The sequence below is a fragment of the Muntiacus reevesi genome, chromosome 3, assembly GCF_963930625.1.
Source record: "Muntiacus reevesi chromosome 3, mMunRee1.1, whole genome shotgun sequence".
Taxonomy (NCBI): domain Eukaryota; kingdom Metazoa; phylum Chordata; class Mammalia; order Artiodactyla; family Cervidae; genus Muntiacus; species Muntiacus reevesi.
Genome location: NC_089251.1, coordinates 70,464,993 through 70,477,039, shown reverse-complemented (window position 1 = coordinate 70,477,039; position 12,047 = coordinate 70,464,993). Strand labels below are relative to the sequence as shown.

Here is a 12,047-nt window from a genome sequence, read left to right as displayed (position 1 = left end):
CCTTCCCACTTAATTTTCCCTCCTGTTCCTGTCTTCCCTCCCTCTGTTTTACTCTATCTTTTTCCTTCTTAAAGAAAAAATATATCTAACTCCTCTTTCTCTTCCTCTCCCACATACCCAACATAATGGGAAAGAGTTAAACATAAACTTCAGAAGTGAAAAGAAAACCACTGGCTTAATTTTATTTGTATTTTGGATACATGGGAAAAAAAGTAACTTATTTCCAGGTAAGCATCTTGCTGAGTCACTAATGGCTGATCATTGTTTGTAGGGAACAAGAAAAAAGGAGCGGGGAATAGAAAGTTTTAGCTGGCCAGATCTGGACTAAGACTGGGTCCTAGCAGTTGATAAAGGAGTGAGTAGGGCTGATTACCAATGGTGTTTGCTAATCCCAGGGAACTAACATCCATTTGCAATTTCCTAGTCAAAGACAGGCTAGGATTAAGAAAGGGTTTGAAGATAGCAAATCCAAGAAGAAGGGTGTTAGAAACAAAGACCTGAATCCAGAGAGAATAGTCAGGCAAGACCAAGAGAAGAGATTCAGAATGAAGGAGGGCCTCACAGGACATCTATCAGAAATCTATGGCCAATAAAGAAGTTTAGGAAGGTTCTGAGCTGGCATGGACACCTAAAAGTCAACCTTTTACATATAAAGGGACTCTAAGGCCACAGTTGATCAAAATCGGAAAATTGTAGACTAAAACCCTCTGACCATAAAACAAATTACTTGAGTAATTCAATAACAAGACCCCTTATGATGTGAGAGTGATCAGTGTAGAACCTTTTCTCAGGGTAAATGTGTAATTGGTTATGGATCAATATGTAATTTATTTCAAGAGGAAAACCTCTTGTTTTCTTTTTTATTTATTTATTTTCAAAGTAGCAAGGCTCTTAAATCAGAATGGAGCAATTGCATTTGGAAAGCTGAGATTACTCTAAATAGCAAGATTCCTTACTAAATTAGTTATCTCAGCTGATCACTTATTTATGATGCCATAAAAATCCAGATGCCTTCGATACTGATTGTTAGATATTTGCTGAAAGGCAGCTAAAATTACTTTCCAAGGATTCTCACTTTGACAACTGCATTTTTAATTGAAAATCTACAATGATTCAATAATTGTTCTGTTGAAGGGGGTTTTTCTTTTACTTTACTTTTTTTCCCCAATATTAGCAATGAATTCAGATTTTGTGGTCAGTTGTAAACCCTATTCAGCTTATTGGAAATTCTAGAAGTATAGTAGAAAACTAAGATTAATAAATATATAGAACTTTGAAAATTAAGACCCTTCAAATCTGTAATAATGTACTTTGGCGTTTCGTGGTTTTCCTAATCATTTTAGGATGAGAGCCTGAAGGCAAGACTGAAAGAAAATGTTGACCTAATCAAAGATCTTCTGAGACACTGGTGCAGGTAACAGAAGAACTTGCAGGATAAATAAAAGCAAAACAAAATAAACTCATGTGATCACATAAGGCAGAAGAGATAAATTATACCTCAAGAACAGAAAGGGGGATGAAGAGGTTTATACGCTTCTGCATCTTCCAGAAGATAGTTTATTTAGAACTATGATGATAAGAACCCTCTAGGGGTTTTGAATATATGATAATTTACTATGGGTGTTATTTTGATACATCAATAAAATATGACTATCTTTTATTGATAAAAGACCACATGATTATTTGAAAATATTATGAGGACGTGAGAAGATAAAGAATTGAAACCAAACAAATTAGTAATTCTGAATGCAGAGATACAAGGAAGAGTCCCCAAACTATAATCAGTTATGACAACTTTAAAACTTGAATAGAAAAGCTTTTTATTTATGAACTATTATTTGACAGTCACTAAGAGCTAATTAAATTCTTGTGTGAGGTTTAGGACTTAGAGAAAATGCCTGGTCCCAGGATATAAATGGCAAGAGTCCATTGTATTTTTTTGATGTGTACATATCAAAATGAGTATAAGATGGCATAGAAGTAATCTTTCTGCCTTTTTCTATCTCCAAATAACTTTGCCGATTCATTTCCCCCTGTCCATTGCATGTAACTTTAGACAATTCTTTTCTCAAGTGAGAAAAGAAATAAGGATACTGGATCCAAATCTGTTGATGTTACCAGAATTACAACCTCATGCTTTCAGATGGAATCATATCTACTGGACTATAATATTTTTATGAATATAGCAAAACTGCCTAAAGTCACTAAAAACATGCCAAGAGTAATTCTTTGTGTACAGAAAATTAAGAGGAATTCACACTTGAAAAAAAATAGTCAAAAAAGTTTTTAAAAACAGTAATAACTATAAGGTCTTATTACCCCTAGAGTATATTTATGCTTTCTGTAATAAAGTACTAGTTGCTGTGGTGGGACAGGGGGAGGGAAATGTCCAAAAAGCAGAGTTATATGTTATTTACAAAAAGCTAGCAGTAAAAGCTAAAAGCAGAATCTTTATTTTAGAAGTACTTACTATATGCAGCTCTAGGTAGTCACCCAGGCCAGAAGAACTGTCCACTCGCACCAATACAGCTTCTTTCTGAACAGTACTAAACCCTATGGCCAGTCTGTCTGCTCGTGTACTTGGCCGGTCATTAGGAGGCCACTTATACGTGATTTGTCCACCACCTTTGCTAAAGATATACGTTGTCCCAGCTGGAAAACAAAAACCAAAACCAATTAGTCCAAATATATCAGGGCACACTTTCCTATGTATTATTATGCTGACATATTAGTAAAGTATTAAATTTACAGCATGGCAATCATAAATAAATAAAATAATAAGAACAGAAACCAAAAACCTATGGCAAAGTGAATAAGCAAATAACAGATTTTAATCATACATGCTCAAGAAAAAGAAGTTTTTTTTTATATCAAGGCAGCTTCATTTTTAATATACTCATTAAATCTACCAGCAGGTGTTTCAGAACAAATGAGAGATTACTGCTTTTCCACAGAGTTCGACAAGCATGCAATGTAATGGGATTTTCTTTTTTTCTGCCAGTTAAAAAAATAATAATATAGTAGAAAACATTGACTTTGGATGCTTCAAAAAGGAGCAGAAACATGTATCAACTTGTGTCTGAACCAAGAGCTGCATGTAGGTGTGACAGGGTCATTCAGCACAATTGCAAGCATGCTACAAATCAACTTTTATGGAGAGAGGGCCAGTTCACATATGACAGATGATAACTAATGGATGAACAGCAATAAGACCAATAGTCATGTCAAGAAAATACAGATAATAGATCCCATCCATAGAAGTCGGGTCATATATAACACAAAATATCTGCTAGCTGTCAAACTATCCAGCTCCATAAAAAGATCCATTTTTTCCCAAAGCAAATGATGGTCTTACAACAATGAGAATAATGGCATAGTCTCGTTTGCTAAGTGTTCAAATTTTACTTTATGATGGCGATATCAGTAAGTATCCATTTTGCTTTAAAAAGAGCTTTGTTCAAACAAGTCTCCTAAACACCCAATGTGTTGAAGTCCTATTTCATTGTAGCACTGACATCCACCTCATTTAATGCAATAAAATTAATTCTTTGAGTCAGAAATTTTGGAAGAGACATGCAAAGATATACATAAAGGAGAATGAATCTTACTCCATACTAAATGGGACCAGAGAAATAATTCTTTTATTATCACAAGAATAGACTATAAGGTACAATTTATAGAAGGGAGTGTAGCCTTCCAATAACAAAGGATGTTAGTGTATATTTATTGTGTACCTACTATGTGCCAATATGGTAAGGGAAGCAACAAGATTAAATGTCAAAATTTGGCCTCAAAGTATCTTGAGTGTATGGAAACATAGCTTCTACCAAGAATAAGGGTTGTATGTAAAAGTTGAGCATACAGCTGTATATTTTCAAGGTATCTACATACTGCTCAGTTGCTCAGTGGTGGATGACTCTACAATCCCAATGACTGTAGCCTGCCAGGCTCCACTGTCCATGGAATTTTCCAGGCAAGAATACTAGTCAGTTGCCGTTTCCTTCTCCAAAACGGGACACACAGAACATACCCTCGACTGTGGGTTTAAGCTGTGGGCTCTGGGAAAACAACTATAACAGACAACTTATGAGTGAGTGTAAGTCGCTCAGTCATATCTGACTCTTTGCAACCCGCCAGGCTCCCCTGACCATGAGATTCAGTATTCAGGCAAGAATACTCGAGTGGGTAACCATGCCCTTCTCCAGAGGATATTCCCAACCCAGGGTTTGCAGGTAGACTCTTTACCATCTGAGCCACCAGGGAAGCCCCAAAGGGCTGGCAGGATATTAAGTCTTATTTTCTGTGTGTGTGTGTATGTGTGCTCAGTCATTTATGACCCCATGGTCATAATGTAGCCCGCCAGGCTCCTCTGTCCAAGGAATTCTCCAGGCAAGAATACTAGAGTGGGTTGCCATTTCCTCCTCCCAGGGATCTTCCCAACCAGGGATTGAACCCTGGTCGCCTGCACTGGCAGGCAAATCTTTACCACTGCACCACCTGGGAAGCCCACATTAAATTTCTATGAACCAAAAATAAATAAATAAATTTCTATGAACCAAATTTACCAATTTAGTGAAGTTGCCTTAGTTTCACATTTATACACATTTAATTAAATAGGGGATGATACAATTTTTTTTTCTCTTTTTATATTTTGGGGTCAATTACTCTTGGCATTCTGTCTGAAACTTTTCCATAGGTCCTTGAGAAACTCCAACGAACCTTACAATATGTCTTATGTGCCTGATTGATTAAATAGGCCTTAGTGTGTGGACCTGACCCAAGAAACATATCAGGATAATATTGTATAAAAGAAATAAAACAAAATCTTGTTAAACTGTAGTGGTAGAGGGGCTATTCATTTTCTTGAGTACTAATGTATAAAAGCAGTTTCTCTGTCTCTCTCATGTGAGAATATGTAAGTTACATCTGAAATGTACTAATCAGTGTGCAAATAAAGAAGATTCAGGAAGGATATACATATTTGTGTATCAGAAATTCCAGAACCTTCTAGGCCCATTTATGCTCTACATCATCGGAGGATTGTTCACCACAATATTAACAAGCAAGCACAATTTGATAAATAGTCTTCTGCTTGGTAACTATTGCAAATAATTAAGTATTAAATGTTTCTGAAAATCCTACATTGATAAAAACAGGACAAGAACATATAAAAGTAAAGGTTTCTTTAAAAAGAGAATGTGTTGGTGACCTCTGTGGTGGTACTTGGTTGACTTTATTTTTCTCTTTTCAATTAACTTTGTCCTCTAATGACTATATATTGCATACAAATTAAAAATATTCAAGTAGAGATGTTACTTAACAATATAAAACAAATCTAAGGACTCATATGTTTTCCAGAATCATCAGAGTAAGGGAGTCTGGCACAGCAACAATATCATACATTATATGATCATTTTTAACATTAAAAGCCACTTTCACAACAATCTTTTTCATTTTCTCTTTACTTCTGTATAGAAAGTAGGGCAAGCATTACTCCCATAATACATCTGAGAAAATTCAGTCATAAGGATTAACTTGTTAACTTAAAGTTGCAAACTTGGAAGAGCTAGTAGAAATCTAGTATCCAGATTCTAATCCTGTCTTTTTTTTTTTTTTTAACAGAAATGTTTCTGTTACCATAACAAGACTGCCAAGAAAAAGTTAATTGGATATGTCAGACTGAATTTATCAAGGCCGACCGCTATCATATTCGAATGTCTCATATCCATAAAGTGACATTTGCACCTCATGATCATATACTGTCCTTTCACCTCACAATGCTTTTAAAGAAAGAAAAAAAAATAGCATGTAAATGTGAAATGACAGAACATTTAATGTATGTAGACTAACATTTAGTTTAGGGTATACTTCCCAAACTTGTGGAATTATGAAAGTTTCCAGTTGCTCAGTTGCAGAACTTGAGGATAATAATTTAAAGGTTTATATTTTTAGTGGGCTTCCCTGGTGGGTCAGAGGTTAAAGTGTCTGCCTGCAATGAGGGAGACCTGGGTTCGACCCCTGGGTCTGGAAGATCCCCTGGAGAAGGAAATGGCAATCCACTCCAGTATTCTTGCCTGGAGAATCCCATGGACGGAGGAGCCTGGTGGGCTATAATCCACAGGGTCGCAAACAGTCGGATACGACTGAGTGACTTCACTTTCACTTTATATTTTCAGTAAGATAAATGTCATAATACAAATATCATTACTCAAGATTTGATTCATCTCATACTTGAAGCTTTTCCAATCAGTGTTAAGCCTTGGCAACTAGCATGCCAGTAGCTACTCTGTCTTCCTTATAGTGACTTTCTAATTTTTCAAGTTTTGCCAAAACCAAGGAGAAACAAGTGTACTACCATGTTCCAAACAATGCAGTTATTTCTAGTGCCCTTTTTCTTCAGATGTATCTGAAAATCAACCTCTCTCCTTTTTTTCTTCTATATGCAGAATAGTGCATTGTAATGTACTCATCAGCACAATTCTATGATAAGCGAGAGGCTCAGATGCCCAGCTCCCAACACAACCCTCTACACTTCTCTCTATAAGCATCTTGGTTTTTAAACAACAAAAAAAAAACACTTTGCATCAAACTCTATGTTCTCAAAAATCTACATTCTTAAAGTCCTCCTTCCATCAAGATAGAAAATAACAATATACTCTATTTTGGTGACTTTAAAAATATGAGAATACTCCCACAATAAAATATAGATGACTAACGTGTCAAAATCTACTTCATTTAACATGCATCTTTCTGAACCAAGGATATGATGTATACTGTAGCAGAAGAGATCAGAAATTAAGAATGCAAGTTTTGGACTCAGACAGACCTGGGTGCAAATTCCAACTGTATCATTTACCAGTTACCTGCCATTGGCTATGTTTTAATTCTCTTTAATTCTTGGGTTTCCTATCCTTGGGAATATCAACACTGCCTCGTAGAGATTCTGTCAGCAATAAATGAAAAATTGCACAGTAAAACCTTGGTCCAATTCCTGACACATGCTAAGTACTCAATACACTTTAAAGAGAAGGGATGACGTACACACGCATGTGTTGTGCTGTTCTATGGGTGTGTGCTCAATAGCATCTGACTCTTTACGACCCTTTGAACTGTAACCCGCCAGGCTCCTCTGTCCATGGAATTTTCAGGCAAGAAAACTGGAGTGAGTTGCCATTTCCTCTTTCTGGGGAACTTCCTAACCCAGGGATCGACCTCGCTCCTCTTGTGTCTCGGCATTGCAGGCAGATTCTCTACCCACTAAGCTATCAGGGAAGCCCATGTGTGTATTGAAGTGAAGGGAAGTCGCTCCGTCGTGTCTGACTCTGCAACCCCATGGACTTCTTTGCGCCAGTTCATGGAATTCTCCAGGTTAGAATACTGGGATGGGTAGCTGTACCCTTCTCCAGGGGATCTTCCCATCGTAGGGACTGAACCCAGGTCTCCACATTGCAGGCAGATTCTATACCATCTGAGCCACCAGGGAAGCCCCATATGTATGTTGACAACTTAAAATAACCAACACTGCAACACTGTTGTTTTAAGAGTCTTTAGAAATGTTTGATTCATTTCAAAATTGTGTCAAACCAAATGCCTTTTAAGAAATGGCTTTCCTGCATCCTGGGTTTTATTACTCTTTTCAGTATTTTATCCCTTAGATTAGTACTTTTGTCACATAAACCCATTCCATCATTATTTACATTCACTAATAGTTGACAAAGAGAAGGATATTAAATTGCATCACTTTCATGAGAAAAAGAGTATTAATTAATTGCCATAAAATAACTAGCATGGTAATATTTATAGCATGACACAAAAATTCACTTTGTTAAATAAACAGGGAAGCTATGCAAGATGAACGGCCATTTAGCTACATTTTTAAAAATTTTATTTTATAGGAACATGTTTTACCTTATTACATAAGTAAATTCAATGCACAGCAGCAGTACATCTTAATCACAGTTCCAGGAGTTTTATAAACACAGGGAAGAACTTGGAGGAATGTGGCACCTCTCTTATTTATGCATGCTTGTACATGGCAAGCAGTAGCACATCAGTGCCATGACTAATAATGGGTTTATGGAAAATTAATCCTGACATTCACCACATCACTAAATGTATAGGTGACTCAAAGTGGTTTTCAGCAATCTTCACATTTAAGCTATAGAGCAAGTCTATATTACTCACTCCAAATTCATTAACAAAGCTGGTTTTACCAGATACAAATTTAGCAGTGTCAACATACTTCACACTGCAACAAGCGTTTGTAAAAATTATACATGGGCTCTTACTTCTAATGTTTGAACTGCCTGTGATGTTATAATAATTGTATTTTTAGATTTTTACTTAATATCTATTTACATAAAGGGGTCTCTCCCCTCCTTTTTCTTTCCAACCATCTCTGCTGCTGCTGCTAAGTTACTTCAGTCGTGTCTGACTCTCTGCGACCCCCTAGATGGCAGCTCATCAGGCTCCGCGGTCCCTGGGATTCTCCAGGCAAGAACACTGGAGTGGGTTGCCATTTCCTTCTCTAATGAATGAAAGTGAAAAGTGAAAGTAAAGTCGCTCAGTCATGTCCAACTCTTCGAGCTCCCATGGACTGCAGCCTACCAGGCTCCTCCTTCCATGGGATTTTCCAGGCAAGAATACTGGAGTGGGTTGCCATTGCCTCCTCCTCCAACCATCTCTACGTTAGCCTTATTCCTGCAAATGCTAATACACTCCCTCCAACAGGTTGAACCTTTCTGAAGAAGAAAACCAATCAGCATGTACAGTTCTGCTTGATTATTGGTTGCCTTGGATCCTTGGAACATGAACAATAATAGAATTACCTTCAGAATAGATTAGCTTCTAACTCATAACATAAGTATATGAATAAAATGTCCTTTTCTGAAAGTCTATAATTCTTTCAATGTCATCATGTAACCAACATGAAATATTCAGGCCATTATGCGTCTATTAAATGTAACAGGGACATAACACTCTTTTTCAGTGAAACTCTGCCAGGCAGTCAGATGGAAATTTAGAGTAAAACAGTTATAAATAAGGGGAGCTTTTATTTCTCCCACAACCTTGTCAAGACTGTTGCTTAATCTCAATTTCTTGAACAATTTCTACCTATATGGAGTCATTATTCTGAATAAAGTTCACAGAAAACAAAAACAACAAGACCACCACCTTGTATTAAAAAGCAGGTCTAAAACTAGTAAAACAAATAGATGAATAAATCTGAACAATCTTACTTGTATTCTAAAGCAACAAATTCTGTCTACATTAATGTAAATTCTTTGCAAGATCACAGAGAATTAAGTTGTGAGCACTGTAAATTCCTAATTCCTAAAATTTCATATAAGAGCCTTAAAAATCAGGAAAGGTGGGCACTATATTAGGAGAGATGACTGGAATCAGAGTAACAGGAGTTCCTACCTAAAATATGTAATCAACTCTAAATCTAAAAAGTAATAACACCAATTACCAATATTGAGAATAAGAGACAGCCCTCAATGCCACAGATGTAAGGGTGAAAAAATGTTAGGAAAGAAAGGAAAATAAAGACTATATATATATCACAATATGAGACTCCTGATGGATGGTGCAGACTTGGTAGAAATAATAATTGCAATTACAACTAGCTAAAGAGACTAGAAAATAAGACAAGGTTTTCACCCATACATCTTTGAGAAAGAGAGCGGGTAGGTCTTCTATGAAAATCAGGGCAAGAAACAAGACATGTCACTGAAATGGCTTAGATACTGGCCTCGTAGCCTGAATCAGAGCAATGAAAAGAAAGTCAACAAGAGTTTAGATAATTCCCAAAGAACCAAAGCCTTAAGAAAGGAACTCATGATGACATTCCAGATAGAAGGAACATTGGGAGGTTTTTCATATTTGGCAAGTTGCAAGGTCCATCAGAACCCTAGATTTGGGAATTAAGGAAATTTATTGAATTTAAAAAAAGTTTGTTGAACATCTATTAAATTGAATGTAAGCTGACTAAACTGTGAGTACCCTGTTTCAAAAATTTTGTTCGAGTGTCACTGTATTGACTCACTACACACACACACACACACACACACACACACACACACACGGTTTCATTATAAAGTCATCATGAACTTGGTTCAAACTTTTTCACAAAGATTCTTGAGCCCCATGAAATCAGGAGTTAGACTCTCAGGGTCCATGAGGACTCACTAGGCACTAAAAACGAATGTCTCCCAAAGTTTCAACGTGATCAAACAAGCCTGAACCACTCAAACTCCACAGCACATCTATGAGTCATGAAAGAAAAGAATCAATGCCACTAAGTCAGACCATGAGTTTTAGCTTGGGTCCAGTCAAGGTACCATTTTAAAAAGAAAAATGGCATGAGCTTGTTATTTGCTCAGTTGTGTCCAACTCATTGCGACCCCATGGACTGTAGCTTGCCAGGTTCTGCTGTCCATGGAATTTCCCAGGCAAGAATACTGGAGTGGGTTGCCACTTCCTGCTCCACAGAATCATCCTGACCCAGGGATCGAACCTGGGTCTTCTGCATTGCAAGCAGATTCCTTATTGTCTGAGCCACCAGGGAATTTTATCCTATAAGAAATTTTAAACAAGTAAAAACTCAAGAAAATGGAATAGCAAAAAACTATCATGATTTCTATAAGCTCAGGAATCACTTCTCTTAAAGATAATTTCAATAGCAAGTGTGCACTTCACTGACAAAGTAGGGAAGTTTCCACTTTGCCTATCTGGCCCAAAACTTTTCTCTAATAAAAGCCTTTTTAAATAAATATACTGTATTTTTCTGTAATAAAAACTCTATATTCCTGTGATCTTGGCAACGATAATATATATATAAGTGTATCATATATAGTTTTCATTTTGGTATTTGACATTTCCATATTTTGACATTTATGGAAAGAATATGCTACATAGAAAAAAATATCCACTCTTTGGAAAAACAAGTGCACTCTTCTTAATGAATGAAATAATTCTCAAGTGGACTCAGGGCCGATCTACCCTGTTCATATCCTAGATATTTTTTCAGGGATAGCACAAATAGTTGTACAGACTGGGCACTGCATGATCAAAAAGGCAGTGTTCACACAAATGCAACATGAATGGTGTGCAAAGTTGAGACTATGCAAATAGCCACTGATGTCAAATGTAGTCATTTGAATAAGTCATTATCTTTCTCTATCTTATAAGGAAATTAATCAAAATAAGACACATTCCCAAGCTGACCTATCTCTTGGTTGTCTAATATGTGAAATGAGCAAGGAATATAAAGCTGAAAACACACAGCCCTTTTCCCAAACAGGTAGGATCTGTGAATTAGAGATAAATATCAGGACAAGAATTTATGAGAGATATCAGGAAAATGGTATTCAGCCACGTCACTATCTATGCTGGATTTTTTAACAATCTTAGAAAAGAAGACAATGTTAAAGGCACTGATTAATGGTAATGATAAAAACAGCAGAAAAATTATTAACAAAAACAATTATATCTATATTTTCTTTTCAAAGTCATATAATTATTTCAAATATTCACTTGAAATAATGTTCAGTGAATATTATCTTACTAAATTTATACAACAAGTAATACATCACTTCGTGGTTTTTTGCAATATACTTTCCTTAAAAACTCCTCATTATTTCCCTCTGTAAACGTGCTATGTAGGAAACACTCCCTCTGGGAAGAATCGAGTTGAATAGTTTTAACTGCCCAGGGAAATGAGTTTGTTCTGAGATCAAATTCAAAGTCTTGGAACCTTTTAAAGGGCTCCTGGAATCTAAGTTATCTGGCTGAGAAGAAAAACAAGTAAATGGTAGACCTTCTGCCAATCAAATTAGAAAAAAAATCATAAAGATAGCAAAGTGATCTAGAGTTAAAAATAAAACTAAGCAAAGCAATCTCACAACCAATAACCCTAAGAACATCAAAGGTTTATGTCTTTCCTTCTGAAACTAGACTCCCTCAAGCAGTAAGTGAACTTTATTAAAAAGTCTCTGACAAGTAATTCAGTAATCAATTTGCATTAGGGCTACAGGCAGCAAGGA

The 12,047-nt window shown here is 36.3% G+C and overlaps 1 protein-coding gene across 22 annotated transcripts in view; it reads right to left on the bottom strand.

Moving 5' to 3' along the window:
• NRXN1 (neurexin 1) overlaps positions 1 to 12,047 on the bottom strand; it is a 1,155,776-nt gene that overhangs the window by 344,005 nt on the left and 799,724 nt on the right. For all 22 annotated transcript variants that reach the window (XM_065927354.1, XM_065927345.1, XM_065927343.1 and 19 more), the window contains one exon: positions 2,471 to 2,652. In XM_065927354.1, coding sequence (XP_065783426.1) covers positions 2,471 to 2,652 — 182 coding nt within the window. The remainder of the gene's footprint in view (positions 1 to 2,470; positions 2,653 to 12,047) is intronic.